This window comes from Puma concolor, chromosome A2 (assembly GCF_028749965.1).
Source record: "Puma concolor isolate L17-30 chromosome A2, mPumCon1.1.hap2, whole genome shotgun sequence".
Classification (NCBI taxonomy): domain Eukaryota; kingdom Metazoa; phylum Chordata; class Mammalia; order Carnivora; family Felidae; genus Puma; species Puma concolor.
The window spans coordinates 81,232,116-81,254,581 of record NC_141668.1 but is presented as its reverse complement, the minus strand read 5'-3'; the positions used below and the strand labels follow the sequence as shown (position 1 = coordinate 81,254,581).

The window sequence follows — 22,466 nt, the reverse complement described above, 5'->3', positions numbered from 1 at the left end:
AAGTTTTTACGGCCTAATGCCTCCCAAAGAACTTCGAAAATAAAAAGTTACATCACCTATTTTTTTAAAGAGGAGCATTTTAGATACATAAATAATAAATATCTCATTTGTGTTTTCTTTTTTTTTTTCAATGCTTATTTTATTTTGAGAGAGAGACAGAGCGTGAGCAGGGAGGGGCAGAGAGAGAGGGAGACACAGAATCCGAACCCCAACACAGCTCTTGAACCCATGAACATGTGAGATCATGACAAAGTGATACGCCCAACCAGCTGCGTCACCCAGGTGCCCTTCTATTTAAGTGTTCTTACAGTGAGCAAATGGCCGTAAATATTGACTATTAAGAATTTCCTCATACAATTTTTATTAATTTAAAAAATGTTGAAACTCTCTTTTGCTTCTTCCCTAATCTCTGTATTTTTTCCTGAATTTATGTATGTACCTTATCTGACCCTTAAAATTTATCTTAATTACACAGGACTGGATCACACATCATTAAGAAGCAGAAAAGCTCCATGAGGATTCCACAATTTTTTGCAAATTAATGGTGAAAATTGTTAACACTGTCATCAGATGTTTCATTTTTGTTTTATTTCTGGAAAATAAAAGACATTTTCTCTGCATCTAAAACTTACGGTGATTCCTATTCATAAAAACGAGATCACCCTTTAGGAGCTAAGAGACATATCATCTCAGCACTATACAAATGAGCCAAAGATTCTCTAGCTTGACCATTAATATTCTTGGAATGACATTAATGGGAAACATCCGGAGCTGATGGCAAACAGGCAGCTGGAAGAAAACTAGCTGCTAAGAAAGAAGGTGACGCCCCCATAAAATCACATCATCCGCCTAGGATATCCTAAAGGAATGATGGTGCATCATGCTTTGTGGTATTGCTATTGTTGCAGATTCACTACATCTTCTGATTGGATAAAAGATGTGCCATGCATCCCAACGTTACCTCAGTCCTCAGGGCGCCATTCAAAATAGAATAATAAAGTACACCAAGAACAAAGAGTGGACTTGTAACTTCGCACTCTGGGTGGGCAGAAACTTGGTAGGAGAAAAAAGATAACTATCTCGGAGCTGTATTTTCCTGGCACATATCGATGCCTTGTGTGTGGAAAACACAGTGACTTCAAAGACAGTTCTGTGAATGGAAAGATGCCAAGAGAACCAGGGCTGAGATACTTAACTTGAGTGACTCCAGACACTTACTTGCTCTTCCTGCATCTTTTTAGTTCAGATATAAATGAGCAGAAAAATGGGAGTCCAAATGGCAGCTTGTTAGGGTATCTTCTTTATTTTCATTTGAAATATTCACATTCTATATCGTATAATTAGCCAAAGAGCATTTTGTGTTCTGACATATGATGAACACTATTGGTATAAGGCAAACTAAGTGAAGGCAATTTTCACAGAAAAGAAATGATAATGTGCCTACAAACTATTTTAATAATTTTTTTCAAAAGGAGGCAGTAGGCCCATTTCTCTATTACCAACACCACCAATACTTCCAATACTAATATCTATATAAATATTCATAGCAGAGCTGCGGAAAAAGTAAAAAAGTAGTTCAAAGAAGGTATTGCAGTCAGCGATATGTAACAGGAATATTGTAAAAGGCATACCAGGGTCAAAGGTAAGGTACTGAATTAAAATTAAATTCAAATAAAATTATGTAAGGTCCCTATATTTTTTGAGAAAGATTCATAGGTGCTAGGGCAACTTTTAAGGAAGGAAGTCATAGAGTCTCAGAGACAGGTGCAGGATAGTATTATATAGAAAGAAGACAAAAACACAGGGGTGGAAATTAAGAAAACACCTTTAGTTCTAGTGCCATCTTTACTACTAACTGGCTCGTCTTCTTTGGGCAAAGTCATACGAACTTCCTTTGTTTAAGCTAGTAGAGAAATAATGATATGGTGATAAGAGCCAAACTCCCAGCTTTGTAGGGTGATGGGGAAGCGCACGTAAGATAGTATGGGAGGACATTTCAGAAGTCCCGTCTCGTGATTTCAGCCAAACCAATGACTAAGACATGTATTTCTTTAATACTACTTCTACGTCATGCAGCTTGACCTATTTACTATGGTTAGTATATGCACACTCCTTTGTACCCAGTAACTTTCGTCTGGGAATTTAGCTCACGGATATACTTGCTCATACAGAGAACAACATGCATACAAGCTTAGTCAGTGAAGCATTATGCGTAACACCAAAGCACTAGAAATAATGGAAACGTCTATGTATAAGAAACAGGCTAAATAAATTGTGGTGGTTGATATAGGAATACTCTGCTGGAAGAAAAAGAACCAAGAGACATTTTATGTATTGATATTAAGAGATTTCTAAGAAACACTAAGTGAAAAAATAAAATGAAAAATGGGGTATTTTTTCTCACACAAAAGGGACAAAAAACCCATACAACTGTGTTTTCTTACATATACATAACAATTCTATAGAATTACAAGCATTTTTTGAACTTACCTGGTTGTGGTGAAGACTCCATATACTACAGGATTTCTTTCATCTCTTGTGGGGAGTAAGTAAATATCCTCTATTAATGGGAAGAAATAACGATTCATTATATTTTTATATTTCAGTATTACATGTTTGCTTTTTCTTTCAGCATACAGTATTCCTGAGACTCTGCAGTATATAAAATACTGTAAAATAACAGTGAAAGTCATTACATTATGACAAGAAATTAAAGGTTAAAGACTGGTTTTCTCACTAGCTATGTGACACTGAACTGGATATCTAACCTCTTAGATGTTTACTTCAATCACCCATAGATGGGATGATTTGCTTGATAATCTCCATGACTATTTCCAATCAGAAGTATGTGATTTCATACAGAATAAAAATTAAAAACCTAGGTTATTTTTACCCTCCAATGTAAAAAAAAAAAATCTTGTCCTGTAACGGTGTCAGCTTACTAGTAATTTAATTATCTATTTGCTAACAATATAAAAATGGCTACACAAGTTAATTACTTGTGCAACATTACTTATGTAACAACTTGCTCAGCATTTTCTAATCACTTGCACAGTATTGATACCAAAATATGTGTAAATAATATCCTTCAGAAGATTTTTTAGGGTGTGAGCATACTTATATACACCATGAAAGATCAGCCATGAATATTCAAACAACACCAACAAAATATATATATATATACTTTATATGTTGTATGATAAAATCATTCAATGATAAAATCATTTTTACACTGCATGGCAAAAACAAGTTTAAAAGATAAGATCTGATGATGCTAACTTTATATATAACTGAAAACATCCCTTCTAGAATTAGCTTTGAGGCGAGTAAAGAAGGGAAATGAAAGAGAAAAATCCGTCTAACACTTTTCTCAGTATTCTTTTTCTTAACAAGTGAGAGGGAGCGAGTTCTCCCCATCTCCTGTGCTCTCCAGCAGAGGGCACCCGCAGAATAAAGAACCCAAGTTCTTGCTACCTATAGACTGCTGCTCCTTCCAAAGTAAAACGCCACATGGAGAATGGATGGATTCTATAGAACCATTGCTAGTAGCTTTGTGTCTCTTGCTGCGGCTTTGTTTCCTTCATAACTTTGAGAACGCTTACGAAAAGAGGAATTGCTTCATCACAATATGCTCTGAGACCTAGAACACCTCCATGTTCTTTGTGTGTATGAATTTAGTAATGACACTCCTGCCAGCTGTCCTGGGCTGAAGTAAAATAAATGCTGAATTTATTAGGCAGTAAGACATTTTCAAGAAAAAAAGGAGGATGTGACTTACGTAGCTCATCAAAATGAGTATCGGCCCCATCATTTCCAGGAATTGAGCAAATCAATCTGGCTTTAAGAAAAGTTGTCCATTTGTTTATCAGGCTGCGCTGTCCGCCAACATCATTCTGGAAAAAAAAGAAAAGGAAAATAATAGAGATACAGATTTAGTTAATGTCTTTGTTCACAAAGACAAGGAGCCTACATATTTAGGGCCTTGAACTTTGAAACAAGGGAAAAGGCAGTTTTGTCTCTTAGTATTACATGTTCTTCTCATGGTTAAATGAATATAATTCAGCTCTCCTGGATGGGTAGAGGCTGGCAAGGCAATCTAGTAAATAAGTGAGACCTGGAATCAAATCTCACCTCTGTCAACGGTTGCCCCATGGCCTACAAAAGGCTATGTAATTCTCCCAAGTCTCCACTGAACAAATACGATTAATGCCTTGAAATTGGTTATTCTGATGATTAAATGGAAAAATTTGTGTACAATGCTTAGTAAAGGGCCAGACAACTTGTGTTCAATAAATACTAGAACTGACTTGTATATTACACATATGAGTAAGATCATTATGATCTTTAGAACTATGCCTTGGTGTAGACTTTCAAAAGTCTTTTGGTGCCCTACTAATTAAACAGTAAGGCAACACAAACATACATATAAAACCAATCTTGTTTTAAATGCTAACTGATGTATTTCCATACTTTTTTTTTACTCTGAAGTATTTCATTAAAAATGTTCTTTAGACACTTGCTAAACATAAGCATTTAAATCAATTCAATAAAATAAATAGGGCAATGCAATTCAACAATTCACCATTAAAACATCCATTTCTTATTTTTAATTTAATACGTCCCTAAATATGAATACAAAATTAATACAATTGGTATTTGACTAGATCTGCTAAGTTTACAATAAGTAAGATGAGAGTGTTTCATGAAATAAATATATTAAGTACTTAAACTCAACTTTCAAAAATTACTTTCACAGCCATGATTTCCATTAATGCACTTACATTTAAATGTAAATTATATAAACATTCTTATCCTGCATGCAATCTATGTCTTACAAATTTAATACAAAGTTCACTGTCAAATACTAACTCTGAATATTTAGGAACTGTATTCCCTCTGCTTCGTTATCTCTGAAAATTAAATGCAATTTATAAAAAAAAGTATCTTAATGACTACTCCAAACAGGAGAATTCAAAGTCACAGAAATAGTTGCTATTATTGAAGAAAGGGGGAAGAAGAAAGGAAAGGGGAAGGAAGACAGAGATCCCTTTGAGTGCTAACTTGGGTGATGGGGAAATCCAAATTCCATGTGATATAATCTTAGTAACAGAGCAAATCTCAGAAGTCTACAGAACTGTGGGAGAGCTGCGAAGGCAATGAGGTCCCTGAGACCACAGACCGTAACTATCCTTATAGCCTCAGCACCTAACACCAGAGGCACACTGGGACACCCAGAGTGAATGAATCCCACTTTATAACCCTCTCTGCTACACAACTGAATACTTTTCAGAAATAGCTCTGTATAAATGAGTAATAATTTTTACTTCCTTGATTTGTTCTTCAGGCTTACAACGATGTAAAAAAAAATGAAATTTAAAGACACTGAAATTCAAGAAAATATTTCATATAAGAACTAAAATTTTGCACTTGAACAAAAATTGCACCTCGCAGTTTGCACTATGTCTCGCTGTTTTAAATTTTAAATGATCCAAATCAATGTGCACTTAGTCTTGGAACGCATGTGTAACTGAGTTCACGTGTGTGCTGACAGATACATTATATAAACTCAGTGATAACTACGGTGATTGTTTGGAAATTGGACCAACAAAAGACCTTCCTGGCAGTTGTATTTTGACACTGATACTGTTTAGAATTGCTGACACATGGTGATAATACAAAGCAAAAGAACATTAAGTTGATTTTCTCATAATTTTTCATTCTTTCCAGAAAACGCACTCCCTATTCCTTTCATCCTATATCACTGCACATATGTCACTAATATCCTGCTTATCAGGTGTTTAATAAGAGCATGTTCAATTATTAGTGAGAAACAAAAAATACTAGATAAAATTGATGCCCTTAGAAAGTGCCCTTAGAAAGTATAGATAAATGCCATAGAATTTAATTCTCCTCTGAAAGGTCTCTGTAGTAAAAAAAAAAAAAAAAAAAAAAAATGAGTACAGGCCTCACTGAAGAGTTAAATTCAATATTGTTCTTAAAATGATAAGTGGGATCAGAGATTGGTTCAGGAAATATTCTTGGTGCTAGAAAAGAAGGGGAAAGGACAACAGGTGGGAGACTTCAGAACATGCATGGATCAGAGCGACTGGGTGGCTCAGTCAGTTGAGCGTCCAACTTCGGCTCAGGTCATGAATTCATGGCTCCTGAGTTCAAGCCCCGCGTCGGGCTCTGGGCTCTGTGCTGACAGCTCAGAGCCTGGCGCCTGCTTCGGATTCTGTGTCTCCCTCTCCTTCTGACCCTCCCCTCCTCCCCCACCTCCCCCCCCCCACCCCCCGGTTACACTCTGTCTCTTTCTCTCTCTGTCTCTCAAGAATAAGTAAACATTAAAAAAAAAAAAAAAAGGCACACATAGGGAGAACCAGGACAAATTTGGTTTAGGCAAATACTGGGATAAATTCAAATAGTGGAAGAGAATGTTATAAAAGGATATTGGAGTACATTCAAGGAAAGCTTTAATACCAGGCCAAAGTATTTATGTCATTTAGTAATATGTTATTTAGTATCGAGAGTTACTACAAGGAAGTGAAAGAAAATTAATACCTAATACATTTTATATAATAACCATCTAGATACAAACATGTCTATAATTGCTTTTGAATTTATGTTTTGTATATGGTGCTTCTATTGTTGAAGTATCATTGTGCAAGAACAAACATAACCAATATTTCAGCTGGCTATTGGATGATTAACGATGGCTACAGATGTGAAGGCAGATTTATCTAGACACGGCCTTTATTTTTACCGCTAACATCCTCAGATCATTTCATAAATATAAATCCAGATGTTAATATGAATAGGAAAAACCCCTGGTGCTTCCTTTTAGTAAGGATGAATTTTGTGTTAATGTTTCATAGGATCTCAGCGAGAAATGCTACCTGGAATTATTTGGGAAAAAAAAGATTTTATAAAAAATTTAAAAATAGGGGTGCCTGGGTGGCTCAGTTCAGCGAGCGTCCGACTTTGACTCAGGTCATGATCTCACGGTTCCTGAGTTCCGGCCCCAGATCTCACAATAGGCTTTGCACCCACAGCGCGGAGGCTGCTCCCGACTCCCTATCTTCCTCTCTCTGTGCCCCTCCCCTATCAGTACAAACACACACACTCTCCCTCTCAAAAATAAATATTAGAATACATTTTTAAAAATTAAAAATAAAAAGTAAGATATCTCATCTTTCTCATCAACCTTGATTTATATATTTTTACATTCACATATGTTCTGTCTTTATATAGTCTTATTGTAGCAGACTCCTCCTTGTACTAAGCTCTAAGTGAAAATCTTTCCATTTTAATGTATTCTTTTTACATATTTATAATTTGTAAAATTTTTCATTGCCTATATTTGCAATTTTGAGTCAGCTATAAATACTAAAAACAGTGCTGATTCAAAATATTAGCTATCATGAATTTAATGCTAAGGACTCTGGTTTACTGTTTTCCCCTGGCATAGCATAGTTGCTCAAATTATTTTGTTAAATGAATAAACAGATATATCAAATATTTGCTCCACAACATTCCTTTAACAGGTGTATACATCACTACTTCATCATAAAAATCAGCAATCACATTCCCTTTTAAGCATTTTATTAGATAAAAATAGCAATAAATGCCTATTTGCAAAGTGTCCCCCTCTCTCTCCTTGCAATTATCACCCATGTTTAAGACAAACTATGAAAAAATTCTAATTATTCTACTAGGCTCAAATTTGTTGGACAGGAAAGGAACTTACACTGTGGCCTGCATATATATTTTTTTAACCTGACAAATGGAAATTGCAATCCTTTGAACAAAAGAATCTTTAAATGTGCTTGCCTATCTGTCTAGCAGCCTTTCCATGGTCCCTCAAGGAATAAAAAGATAAAAAACAAACAAACAAAAAAAATCCAGGTCAAAGATGAAAGCCACCTGCTGTCAGCAGGGAAACAAGTATAATTTCTGGGATAATAGTTCTCAGGAATGGATCATAAGCATTTAATGACTGAATAGTAACTCTTACAGACATCCAGAAGCATGACCTGGGATGGCAAAGTTCAATTCACGAGGGGTTGTATTTCTCCTGTAGGGAAGTGTCAATTGACTGACTGTTGACCAGCTCTCAGTGCCTGGATTTGTTTGCAAATCCACCAAATCCCCCCCCTGAGAACCTTAAGCACAGAAGAGGGCTGAAAGGGAGGTAACCACTTTTGTACTAAATTGTCACCTCCTTGCTTATTTCTGTGAAGTTCTAAAGAACACAGCCATCTCACTAACACAATAGATTTATTATTGAGATGTCAGAATCAGCAGCTTTTAGTCACCAGTCACTTCTGTGTCTCCACTCTATCACAGCTTCTTTGCAGTCAGATTGCCAAAAGCCTTGACATTCTCTACACAAAGATGCAGATGAAAGTAACAAAGAAATTAAATGTAAACAAGCCAGACCACATGGTGGTGAATGCAGAGGGTGCCTATTTTCTTATTCTCTGTGGCTTCTTATATGTTTGCGATATTTCTTAAGTGTAAAGGGATTAATGAAAACAGAAAAGACAGAAGATGAAACAAAACACAATTTGCAATCTTTCAGCGACTATAAAATAAACTATCTCTGAGTCAGGTGATGGCTGCATATTATGAAATACTATGATCTTCTAATCATAGGCTGCTAATGGGTAGATCAGCCAGAAGGCAGGTTAATGGTGACTCCATTCTGCTTCTACTGTCCCAGCAGACTCCAGTCCTTATAAATCTTGCATAGACATGTGGAGTAGCTACAAACTGTCACACATGAACTTTTATTGAGTGTGTCTTTTGACCTTTGGGTCACTATGCTGGCTTCATCTGCTAAACACGATTTTATCTGTATACATCATCCTCTTTGAGGATCTCTTCACACTTTATAAATATGGTCATTCCCACCTATATCTTGGGAAACAGAAGCTCTTGGACCAAGTAAGAATCAGTTTTCGGCTCCTATGCTCTTGAATCCTAAAGATTTTAGTAATCAATGAAATCTCCAAGATATTTGGGAACATGTTGTATTCTATTAAAATATGGATTAGCATTCAGAAATTTGTAACCATGTTAATGAATTCAAGTTGAAAGTCACTAGTCTTTTCAAATCAACAAACACTGAAGAATAACAACTCTTAATCACTTAAAGAAGAAAAAGAAAAAATCAAGGGTTTGATGCTGGAGTCGGAGTTCATAAATTCTTCTTTGCTTAAAATTAGTTCTTTTGCTTAATGCTCTTCTGCACCTTTGTGCCAGCAGGAGGACGGGAATTCCTGAAACACTTGCAAAGCTATCATCCATGCATCTTTTGTGCACACTTCTCCCCAGTTCTAGCCATTAATGACATTTAATCTCAGAGATTTAAGCTTCAGTTAATACTACCTCCTTTCTTTTGAAGTGCAATCTAAATACCACAATATTGTGAATCCATAAACATGTTTTTCCATAACTGAAACTGCCACACTGAGGTCAACACACAGGCTTGCAATTGACCCTTTTTACACATTCAAGAAGATAAGGGCAAGTTAATACTTTCATGTTTTCAGTGTAATGCCTGTTGTATTTTAATACATCATTCATATTCTTTATCTGATATGTCATTTATGATAACAGCTGTCCCTTGCAGGTCTCAAACAGCCTTGTGTTGAGATATGCCTCCGAATCGCCTGAAGACCCATCACCCACGGAAGTCCTGGAGATAGGACCACAGCAACTGACATTGCAGAGCAATTGTCCAATGTACTTTGCCCTGTGCTGCCTCAGTCTTCACACAGTTATTTCTAGGGACGAGCTTTATTTGTAAACTTAATACAGATGGTCTGTATGGGGCTGTGTAAGTAAATAATAATGATAAGGATATTCCAAACACAGAAGGGCCCAGTTAGAAGCTGGAAACTATGATCGTGATGTGATAGAAACAAAAAGTGAAACCTGGAATAAGAGCCCAGGAGCCTCTCAAGGAAAGCATGTCATATATACTAAAATACAATATTATACTGAGAGCAAGAGTTTAAATGAGGACATTATACAATAAGTAAACTAATGGAAGACGGTGAAGTTATGCAGACCAAATCAAATGAGAGAATTGTACTGTTTTGCTTTCTTTTTCAGCCCTCATCTTCTTTTGCAATGTCTTATAACTACGTTTCATGTAACTGTTTTGTTGAGATGCAAAAAAATAATAGTAATACATTTATGACCACGAAGAAAAAAAGGCAAAATAAGAAAATAAGGAAACTTTGGGGCACCTGGGTGGCTCAGCCAGTTGAACATCTGACTTTGGCTCAGGGCACGATCTCACGGTTCATGAGTTCGAGCCCTGTGTCGGGCTCTCTGCTGTCAGCACTGAGCCTGCTTCAGATCCTGTCTTCCTCCACTCTCTGCCCCTCCCCTGCTCTCTCTCAAAAATAAATAGACATAAAAAAAAGAAGGAAGATTTTAGTTCATCTACAAATAATCTTGATACCCCTTCGTAGTAAAAGAAACAAAACTGTAGAAACTCAAACATCTCAGACAAAGGGGAGAGGAGAAGAAAAAAGAAACAAAAAATCTTGTATGGCAGGTATTAAGCACAGTGATTTTTAAGAGATCCATTCTGAAGAGGCTTTCAAGGCACCAATACATTCTTTTTTTCTAAAAAGGATTCTAGTGTTTAAAGATGACTGTTTTTGATTTGCCATTGGAGAATCAAAATGGAGAACATGTTTTTCTAACTACTTCAAAAATTTGTAAACATTATTAGAAATGCAAGACTTGGGTAAGACACTATGCTAAAAAATTCAGTTTCTAAGATTTAACAGGTTAAAATTAGGTAAATCAACGCATGGTAAGCAGTTCCCTCCCTCCCCCCAGGTAAGATCAGAGCTCATTAAATTAAAAAAAAAAAAGCTACAAGGCAACAGTATAAATCCTTGCCTAGGAATTCCTGACAGGAAAACAGATGGAAGTGAAGCAAAAGCACATCTGTAACTCGTGGCTCTAAATCTCTCATTCAGGTTGTAAGTGACACGTTGAAAGTAAGCAAAAAAAACCCACAACTCGGTGGAGATCAATAAATACAGAAAGTGTCATCGGCCTCAAAACACAAATCTTCAAAGGCAGTAATTGTCCAAATAGGACCATATATCAAGGTAGACAATGCAAGTGGAATCGAAGCAAAGGGCTATTAATTAGACCCCCAGGCAAGTTATGTGAAAGGACCATCCAAACTGAATTCCTGGCAAGGACAAAAGGAAATACTGCAGAACAAAAAATGAGAACGGGCCTAACCTAGAGCTGGAATCCAGAGTGGGCTAGCTAATGGACAATGCTTCCAAAAAATGAACAGAATTCAAAAATAATGTGAAACAGGCTTGAGGCGAAAAGCTGCAAGCCAGACTCACTGAAGTGACGGGTATTTCCACACTGTAGCTTATAGGGTGGGTCTTGAAGGGACACACACACACATGTGCGTGGTAATAAACATACAGACATAAATAATAGTTTCTGAAAGGACTATTCAGAGGGTTTATTGCATGATGTTTCACCTGTTCTTTCGGTCAGCGTTTATAACCTCCCCATGAAGATCTGTGTAATTTACCATTTATGAGAGCAGCCTGGGGTGTAAGGTGCACCATTTGGTGCTTGAACATATTGACTATACAACAAAATCAAAGAACTATAGAGTCTGGCGAGGCTTTAGAAATCATCTAGGCTAAGCACTGTATTTTAAATATGAGAAAGTGCAGTAGGTAGGGATATCCCACTGAAAAATAATTCATTACTAAATGTGTTCTGCCATGTAAACTGATAACATACACAACAGACTGAGTTGGAAAGATATTCTTTAGAGGAAGGTACTTATTCTCCTGAGGCTCTCATTGATCCACACTGTCCTACGAAATGATACTTTAATTCAGCTTCTTCACTATTTAGTGTCTCTCCCTTTTCGCACCTCTTGTCTAAAATTTGCATTGGTCATACTGCTCACACACAAAAAAACTGTTCACAAAATTATCACCAGGCATGTCTCCAAATTCTTTCGACTATATCCGGAAATAAGATCCACCTTCCAAGTACAAATATTGCTAAAAAAGAAGGCAAAATAAGAACGGGGATTTCAAACATCAAAACTAATAAAGTATCATCTCTTCCCATTAATCTTTAGTAACCTGCCTCTAACCACCACCTGGCCCTACTACACACACACTGCCACTACCACTCTTCCACTCCCAATGACAGTTAGTTGATCTGGCTCCAAACGTGAGACTGTGTATGCATGATGTGTGCATGTGTGTATATGTGATTTTTGACACTTAACCCGCTGTAGTATGACAAGGAACTTACTTTATTCATATGTCAATCTTTTATGTTGTTGATGGCTCGAAAATAGAGATGTATCCAAGTCCCTCTTGTTTTCCAGTTCCTTCCTCAGTATATGGCTCATCCAAATTCATATGATTTCATCTAAGTCTTTCATTTGCTTGGTAACATAGTCACGGAAGAGATGGGGACCCTGATTTTCTCCGTTAAGAAGCTGAGCTCGGAAGAAGTAGAGTGGAAATGGAAGCCTAGATCTGCTTTCGTAGCGAATATCCATATCATTCGAGCAAAAGTTACTGATGATATCCTGATGCCAAATGTAATACCTGATTTTCAATTGCAATGTTACCTGACCTCCTTTTGGTGTGTGACATCACTGACAACTGCTTTCTTCTCGAGACAGCTTTCATGTCTGATTTGTGACACCACTACCATCCAGTTCTCCCCCCAACTATCAAGCTATTTCTTCTCAATTGTCTTTGTGGTCATTTTCCTCTGTTTTTTCTTAAATATCATTGTTGCTTGGGATTCTATCCTTGCTCTTTGATCTTTTACTACATATTTTCTTGGGCAATTGTACATACTTCCATGACTTCAAGAACCACCAATACATTGGTGATTTCCAAATTCATGATTCCAGACACTACTGAGCCTCAGGTTCATATTTTCAACTGGCTGCTGTGGCAGCATATCCCAGAGCCAGGTCAAGTTCAACATGTCCAACTGTAAAATCTATGCCCTTAACACCATTTTTGGTGTTTTTTTTTTTTTTTTTTTTTGTATCAAAAATCAGAAGACACTCTTTATGAATTTTCCTAATCTCTGCCTTACCTTCTGGAAATCACGATTACTAAGAATATAGGAGTCCCTGTCTATGGGCAAGTATCAAAGTCTCTGGGACAGGAGTAAGGAAGAATTAAAGCGTACCCAGTGACGGACTCTTGATTTTCCCTCAGGTCAAAACCTAGTAGTTTGTGAGTTCTTTGAGCCCCATATCGGCTCTGCAGTAACAGTGCAGAGCCTGCTTGGGATTGTCTCTCTCTCCCTCTCTCTCTCTGTGTCTCTCACTCAAAATAAATAAATCGACTTAAAAAACAAAAACAGAAACAAAAAAACAAAAGCATCGAGGATCCAATAGGACGGGAGCTTGTCGCGACCTTTCATGTACATCATGGGGTCAGTATTTGTAGTCTCAGTCAGTCCTAACCACAAACAGGGAAGATAAGACTTCTCCAGACTATGCAAATTTCAAGTATGTTCTAAAGGAAAAAGAATCACTAGTCTGTTAATTTGCCATTTAGTCGTTATGCTCCCGTCACAGCAGAGCTCTCTCAATTGCTTAAATGCTATTTTCCCACCTCTGAGATTTCACAAGTGTTTTCCTTCTGCCTGGCGCATTCTTCCCTAGCCCTGTCATCTCTGCCCTGGAGCGTCCTCATCATTTTCAATACCCTGGATCAAAAGTTACTTTCTCAGAGGAACCTTCCATAGCCAATCGAAAACCCACCCTTGTTTCCTAACCACACCCTGTGATTTTTTTTTTCCCCCAGTTTGGCAGCTACCACATTTGCCAATTCTATATATTAATCTGTGTGTTTTCTTATTTAATGCATATATCATTACTATTACCATTACCCGGTTGCAAGCTCAGCGAATACAAATACCAATCTCTTTTCTTTTTATTCTCTATAAAACTGTTTATTTAGCACAATGTTGTGTAAAATGTGTTAAGTAAATGAATACTTTGATGGTCCCGCATCACTAAAAAGTTTTATAAACTCAGTAAAGTGTACACAGTTCACTCTTAATTCTATCTAACATGATCTCTGCCTTCTTGGATCTTTGCTTATATCTATTGAAGTCAATTTTGTTCCGCAGCATAGACATACATTTGTGACCATTTCTTGAAAATTGAATGACAATATCACAATAACCCCATGGGGGTAAAAAAAAAAATGAACTAACAGAGAGGAATAAAATGTTCTGAAAAATGTCAGAGGAACATTTTTATGTGAAAATTATACGTAACAGTAACAGTGATGATGCTGAACAGTTTTTTTAAATTAAACTTATCATAGTTTTTGCTACTGTTTTGACATAACACATTTTAAAAAAAAGATTTCAGGTCATTTTTAATCTTGTCAGTGAAATCTCCACTTAGAAGTGCTCACTGTTTGATACACGTTAATCCTAAATTATTAAGTAAAGTTAAAAACATAGCAGGGCGTGCTGAATTTAGAAATTTTAAAGGTGCATGTAGAACCAAATATTGTGAACATTTGACTAATAGATCATACGTGTAGTGGGAAATTCTGAAGATGCAACTAACTAGAAATAATGATTGAGTAAACAGACTAATGTAAGAAGGACTTTCATTACATCTTTTTTTTTTTCTTTAAAGTAAATTCATCCATCACATGTCCTTATTTGATCTCACAATTTGTTAGCTTTTTATCCAAACACAATGGCATGACAAAATCTTGCTGTGTGGCCTTAGAGTTTTTTCTGGTGGGAAGATTCCTGCGCTACAATTCTCTCTGCCTTTTCACTTCTTTAGGAGTTTGTTCATAATTAAAACTAAATATCCCTGGGCCAATACTTCATGTTTACATCACATTTTTAATATAAAAATTTATAAGTGGGGCAACTAAATTTTTCCCCCTCTAATGTAACTTTCAACAATACTAGGGTGAAAAGAGTACTTTGTAAAGAATTAATTGCTATCGAATGGATTAGACCTATTAAGAAATAAGTATTGAACTCGCCCACAAAACATTCACTTGTTATATGCGTTCATCAGAAACTAACTTGTAAATCTTTTATGACATATTTAATGTAGCCATTTATATAAATGATGTCAATCCACAGTACAGCTTTTCAGAGTTGGGAGACTGTTGTTTTAAAGCATGCTTCAGTACATTAACACACTACGACTACTCCAAGCAATGGCTATTCAGCTCTAGGCAAGAGGCTTCAAGAGAAATTACTGTGAATTCTTGGACTCGGAAAGAATGAGGATGCTTTTTAGAGAACTCTGTTCCCTGGGGGTGAAGGGATCAGTGGGAGACAGCATCCCTGGCCAGGACACTAGGTAAAGAATGATGTGTGCTCATGAGCTGGCCTCATTCAAAAGCCATGTTTTCATTAGCACTTTAAGTGCAGTGATGGTTTGTATTTCTGTCCCTGGACGTGCTCAAAAGCCCGAGGGTACAGATTGGGACAAAAAAGAGATAGGCTCACATGGAAGAAAATGAAAAGTTTGGACAAGACCAAAAAAAGCTTCCTACTGAGAGTATTTATTAACTTAACAGCTCTTCTTCTTAATAACAGAGTTTACACTGAAGGTGTCTGGCTATGAAAGAAAAGTTATTTCAGTGAAGACAAATCCAGCAACAAAATAATATATTGAAGTCAAAAGTATGATTCCAGTAGCATTATTATTCTATAAAGATTATATTCACTCAAAAGAGAACCTTAAAGGAACAAAATGGAAGCATGTCATAGAATTCTGTTTTCCTATAAATTACATAAAATGGCAATCTTAAAAACTAACCTCAGTATTCTTCAAAACAAATGTTTTGCATTTCGGTTTATTTGTCCCCATCGCCCCACCCCCCTTATCCCATGTATTCTCAAAACCTAATCTAGATGAATGCTCCAGAAAATATTTACTATATATTCCTAACCATAGTTTCAACTTATTTGATCCTTAGAAAGATGCATAATTTTACATGTGTGATGTGTTTTCATAAAAAATACCAGATCTGATTCTGTTAGTGTTCCAGTTACTCCAGTGATTATGTTACTTTCAATTTCAAAATCAAATCTAATGTATAAAAGCATCTTAATTTCCCTGGGTCAGGACAATGCATGATCTTGCTGGGAACAGTGAAAACTGGTGAGGGGGTAACCTGTCAATATAAGGAGCAAACTGCCAAGTATCTAACTCAAACCTGGATAACAGTTCACACTGGACGAAAACAAAACCAACAATGAAACAAAGCTCTAATATTGGAAAAAATTTAATCTCTTTTTTTTTTCCTTTTTCGTTTTGGATGTTAAAAATTATATATGTAAGGGGAGCCTGGGTAGCTCAGACAGTTAAGTGTCTGACTCGTGATTTCAGCTCAGGTAACAATCACGGTCGGTCATGGGTTGAAGCCCTGTGTCGGGCTCCCCCTGGGCGTGGTACCTGCTTAAGATTCTCTCTCTCTCTCTGCCCCTACCGTGCTAGTGTTCTCTCTCTCTCTCTCTCACTCACTCTCTTTCTGTCTCTCTCTCAAAAAAATATTATACCAGTGTGATAGTCTGAATTTATCCTACTACTTACGAATGATGGACATTAAAATACTCTTACTTCAACATTACATGATTAATTGTTCATACATATACATACATGCCTTAAGTAAGATAAATATATCTTGCCTTACAAACTCTTCCAACTCGAGAAAGGATGGTTTTATCAGAAGTAGTGCCTTCTTGCGATGATTCACGAAAGAAGAAATATATTTTATCATCATCTGGATTATAGGTGTCTGGGATAGGGAAAGTTCCAATAAATTTTGCTCCTGTTTGAAAGAAAAGAAGCTACAAATTAAAATACTGAGATAATTCAGCCAAGATAATATTGGTGTCTTTGAATGTGAAACAATTAGCAGAATAAAAAAAAAAAATGAACCGTGACTGCCATGTGGGGAACAAGACATCCACACAAATAAACATGACACAATATAGAAACATGTATTAGCATGCAGAGGTCTCAAGCAAGTTCTCTAGGAACTCCAGAGACCTGGTGAGAACACGACTGGCTGATATTCACCATTGTTGCAACTCAACTAAATTACTTAGAAAGTCCTTTCAAACTTTACATTTTCCTTTTATTTGATGAAGTCACTGCTTTTAAAATCACAATGTACATGGGGCGCCTGGGTGGTTTGGTCAGTTGAGCATCCAACTTTGGCTCAGGTCATGATGTCACAGTTTGTCGGTTCGAGCCCCACATTGGGCTCTGTGTTGACAGCTCAGAGTCTGGAGCCTGCTTCAGATTCTGCGTCTCCCTCTCTCTCTCTGTCCCTCCCCTGGTCGCACTCTGTCTCTCAACAATAAATAAATGTTAAAAAAAATTTTTTTTAATCACAATGTACATAATGAAGAGCTCAGGGAAAACTATAAACACACCCCAAATTTGCTAAATTATGATGTTATTTGCTGCATTTTGTGTAATTGCTAAAGGGAAAAAAGAAATTAAAACAACTAATTAATAGTGCTTGCGTTAACTCCAGTGTAGGCTCTGGAGACAGTCTTTCCAAGTTTATATTCTGTTTCTCCCACTTACTGGAAGGGTGACCTTAAGCAAATTTTTGTCTTCTCTATGTGTCAGTTTTCTCATGCCTAATATGAGGCTACCAATCATCTACGTAGTAGGATAACCGCTATGATAACCAAGTGAATTAATATATAGGTAAAATACTTGCTATCTGGTCATGCCTGACAATAAGGGTTCAATAAATGTTATTTATTAAGATGATGTTCAGGATAATAATCGTTATTATGACCACAAAGAAGAGAATGATAGAAAATGTAGCACATCCCAATATTTGTTACAGTAATATCTAGCTGATAAAAACAAAGTACACTGTTCTAAATGCACCAGCATGGAAATATGTCCATAAAACGAGTCGAGTGAAAAAACATAATAGCAACTCAACCATTTCTGTGCTGCACCAGTGATAAGTCAATTGGGGTTACTAACTCCTTTATTACAAAGTGTTGGGCATTTTTAAGTCTTGGTTTTGTAGAACTGTGAATTAACCAGATAACAGATCTGTAATGAGGTGATACTAATTCAGAAATGGTTCTTTTGATGAAGGCAAAGTAGAGAAAGAGAATACTTATTGAGTAAGGAAAGAAGGACTTCAATTAAGTAGAAAACATGAGATGGCTGAAAGGAAGCAAAGAGCACTCGTTAGGAAGGAGAAGCAGGAAACAAGACACGACAAATCGTTTCCAACCACAACCACCACACCACCACAAAAACAAAACAAAGAATACGTGGTAGGTAAAAAAGATCAACACTGCCGTATTGTCAAGTACCCCAGGAGTACTGAGAATCATCCCCCTGCTAATGTAGAGCAATAGGTCAACAGCCCCACAAACAAGACTTCATAATAGCCTTCTTCAATAAACAAAAGTTAATGTTTGATTCCAAACAATGGGTAGTTCAGTCTTTATTGTCCCAGTCCAGCTGGGTCAACTGGGGTCTCCTATCCAGTGTCTTCACTGCTTAAATGGGAAACCTTAAGAGGAAAAGTGAGAGGGAATTTTGTGTATTAACTTTCTCCCCTTTGTTCTTTATTATTTCCCTGTTCTTTCCCTGAAGTTTAGAACCCCAGTGGATTCTTATGCTCTTGATAATCTCATCTGGATACAGCCCTAGGTTAAGTAAAAAAATAAATTTTAGAAAACCATGTAGGGTTTTAAATTTTTAGTTTTCTAATTAACCTTAAAATAGCAAGTTTCATTAACAATCTCACTCACGATGTTTTAATTTTTCTCTCTCCAGCCCCTCTTTTAAATTGTTGATAAATTACAAACATTTGGTTTGTAACATTTTGTTTTACCCCTAAGCAAAGTAAAAATTCTTTTGTAGTCACAAATTAACATTTCTAGGCAAGTGTGATGGCTCAGTGTGGATGGCTCAGCACCTGACTCTTGATTTCGGCTCAGGTCATGATCCGAGGTTTCTGGGATCAAGCCCTGCTTTTGGCTCCATGCTAAGCCTGGAGCCTGCTTAAGATATTCTCTCTCTCTCTCTCTCTCTCTCTCTCTCTCTCTTTCTTCTGCTCTCCCTCCTCCTCCTCCTCCTCTCCCTCCTCCTCCTTCTTCTTCTTCTTCTTCTTCTTCTTCTTCTTCTTCTTCTTCTTCTTCTCTTTCCCCCCTCATCCTGCTCTCTCTCTCTCTCTCTCAAAAAAAAAAGTCTAATTTTTATTTAAATATATTATGTTTCCTAAAAAAAAAAATGTGGACACAGATTTTCTTACCAATGCAGTATTAGGAGTTCAGCACATTGGTGAAAATGAGGAACATACTTAATTACTACTATACAATATTCAAGGTATTTAGAACAGGAAAAACCACTACAATCACAGAATACAAATATGAATAAAAACTGACTCTTCAAACCAATTACAAATCAGATTAGGGAAGTATTAACATATGGCTAAGATATGACCAAGGAGAAGGCCCAAGTCTTGATGTTTTCAATGATTTCCAAGGAGAATGTGACAATGAGCATAGAACTATGGGCACCCACAGACATAGACAAAGGCATTAACAATAATCTATGGAAATCTGTTGGATTTACAGATGCCTAATGTTACCTGCCTGAATGGAAAATCTCCAAGTGTTCTGCCATGTCTATTTTAAAAACAAAGAAATATAAAAATAGGAGCACTTGGGTGGCTCAGTGGGTTAAGAGTCTGACTCTGGACTTCGGCTCAGGTCATGACCTCATGGTTTGTGAGCTCAAGCTCCATGTAGGGCTCTGTGCTGTCAGTATGGAGCCTGCTTGGAATTCTCTCTCTCCATCTCTCTCTGCATCTCCCCCACTTGTGCTTGCTCTCTCTCTCTCTCAAAATGAATAAATAAACTTAAAAAAAAAAGAAATACATTGGGGTGCCTGGGTGGCTCAGTCGGTTAAGCATCCTGCTCATGATATTAGCTCAGGTCCTGCTCTCGTGGGCCGTGAGATCAAGCCCCACATGCAGGCTCTTTCGCTCCCAGTGTGGAGCCTGCTTGGGATTCTCTCTCTATATATATATCTCTGTCCCTCCCTAGCTCTCTGTCCCTTTCAAAAATAAATAAACATTAAATAAGAAAAGAAATACAAAAATAAATAAAACATAATAGGTGATTCTTATAAGCATCTAAATTTAAGAGTCACTGAACCTAGACTACTATTTTGCATGTGGGAAAAAGGATATAGATAGCACTCATTAACCAAAGGTCAATAATGCAGACACATGGATGGACAAGGGGAGAGAAGACCAGTGATAAATACAAATTCTTTAGTGATTAGGGCACAAAGGGGATAAAACTGAAAATATACATAAATTATAGGAATATGATTAGCTTGTATTATCATAACAAATATTTGAACTTAAAATGGGAATTCACACTATGAATGGGGATTCATGGTCCTATAACAATTTCTAGGAATATGATTAGCTTGTTTTATCTTGAAATAGTTGAATGAACTTCAAAATGGGGATAAAGCAGAATTTATCATCGCCCTTACGTATAATCTAAGTAAAATTCTACATGAAGTATGTCACCCTTGTAACATTAATTAATATCCTCTTCCTATTTCATGATTGAGTTGAACTTGTAATTTAAAAAATACCATGGTAGTACAAAATTTACATAATCTTCTCTCTCTAGAGAGGAAATGAGAATTCAGTGACGTGAAACAGAAAATCATTACAGGTAAAAGGAATTCCAGTGTGAGAGAGAGAGCTGCTCAGATACTCAGAAGGGACAAGAAGTTATAGGAGCCAATTGTCAGCTCTTCACTTGTTTATGGAGTTCAGCAAAAAAAAAAAAAAAAAAAAAAAATCAATCCTACAACAAAGCATAATGTAGCGCGTCTAAAAGGAGCACAAACAAACATGGCAGGCAATTCATATTCTCCTACTGCAGAAATACACAGAAAAGCCTACTTTAGATACTGAAAAGCTTATTCAAGTGTTGCCAGGTGGTAGCGTTTGAAATGGTCAAAGGCAGAATGTGACATTAGTCTACATTCCAGGAATTTTATTTATGACGGGCAAGCAGAGTAGCTATTTTCCAGTTTATGTTACTTTCATCTTTCAACTAATATAGAACATGAATTATCAGTAGATCCTAGGTGGTCATAGATGAACAGTTACTTTATTCAGTGACAGCTGATTTTATTGGATTCTCTTTTAAATGCAGACTCTAAGTACTCTAAGACTATCATTTAGAGTACTGTAAGAAAATTGAATGATGGAGGTTTTTATTACATGAAGAAATCTAATTATGAAAGAAGAGTTTGTATCAAATAGGATTCTATTGTGTGATATAAATAATAAGCATACTCATGAGTTAAAAATATACGTTTCAAGGGGCGCCTGGGGGGCGCACTCAGTTGAGCATCTGACTTCGGCTAAGGTCATGATCTTACAGTTCACGGGCTCGAGCCCCGCATTGGGCTCTGTGCTGACAGCATGGAGCCTGGAGCCTGCTTCAGATTCTGTGTCGCCCTTTCACTGACCCTCCTCTGCTCTGTCTCTCAAAAATGAATAAATGGTAAAAAAAATTGTGAAATATATATGTATATGTTTCAAGAGTACAGAATTTCTTTCTTGCAGATTCAGTTGAGGTCCTGTCTTAGAACTCAGATGCTAGTACTTTGAGGAAGAAACTCCTTCCTGAGTTGAGGCCAAGTTTGAGTAAAAATAGCTATCATTTAATCAGTGTGTGACATGCACAGTTGTTGAATGAAATAATTTAAAATCATACCAACAGACACCTGGGCTTTATTATAATAGCACATTTTTCCCCTCTGGCATTTAAAAGACATGCTCTAATAGGGATAGAGTTTGAAATCATGCATTTTCACAAATGGACTATTAGCATGACACTGAGAGACACTGCCAAATGAAAATGGCATCAACCCAGCTTGCAATACACATCTCTTTCATTTCTCCCTAGGAAGCTCTTTGCACACAGATGAGCACACACCATGATTTAACAAGTAGTGAGTTCCTTATTTTCCTTTCCTTCTTTTTGTAATATCTTCTTCCTACCACTTTTTAAAAATGTTATCCTTTTCAGTGGAAAGAGAATTTGTAGACAACAGAACTCTCCAAGAGAAACTTCAAATGAAAACTGCCTCCACATGTTAAAAATAAAAAAAAATAAAACAAAAGTTCTCCTCTACTCCAGGAAAGAAAATAAAAACATATGTATCTGAGGCATCATTGTTTGTTTTCATTTTCCCAATGGTCATACTTCTAAGCTTTATCCTAAGATTCTCACAAAAACTCAACTGTGTTTGAGGAACCACTCTGGCTTGTATCTATATTCCTATTTCCTGATAGGTTCTAAGAATAAGCTGATAAAGAAAAGTGAAAAAA

The 22,466-nt window shown here is 36.6% G+C and overlaps 1 protein-coding gene across 3 annotated transcripts in view; it reads right to left on the bottom strand.

Annotated features, from left to right (window-relative positions):
- SEMA3D (semaphorin 3D) overlaps positions 1–22,466 on the bottom strand; it is a 198,770-nt gene that overhangs the window by 42,000 nt on the left and 134,304 nt on the right. For all 3 annotated transcript variants that reach the window (XM_086696799.1, XM_086696800.1, XM_086696798.1), the window contains 3 exons: positions 16,735–16,877; positions 3,779–3,893; positions 2,491–2,560 (listed from right to left, as the gene is read on the bottom strand). In XM_086696799.1, coding sequence (XP_086552925.1) covers positions 2,491–2,560; positions 3,779–3,893; positions 16,735–16,877 — 328 coding nt within the window. The remainder of the gene's footprint in view (positions 1–2,490; positions 2,561–3,778; positions 3,894–16,734; positions 16,878–22,466) is intronic.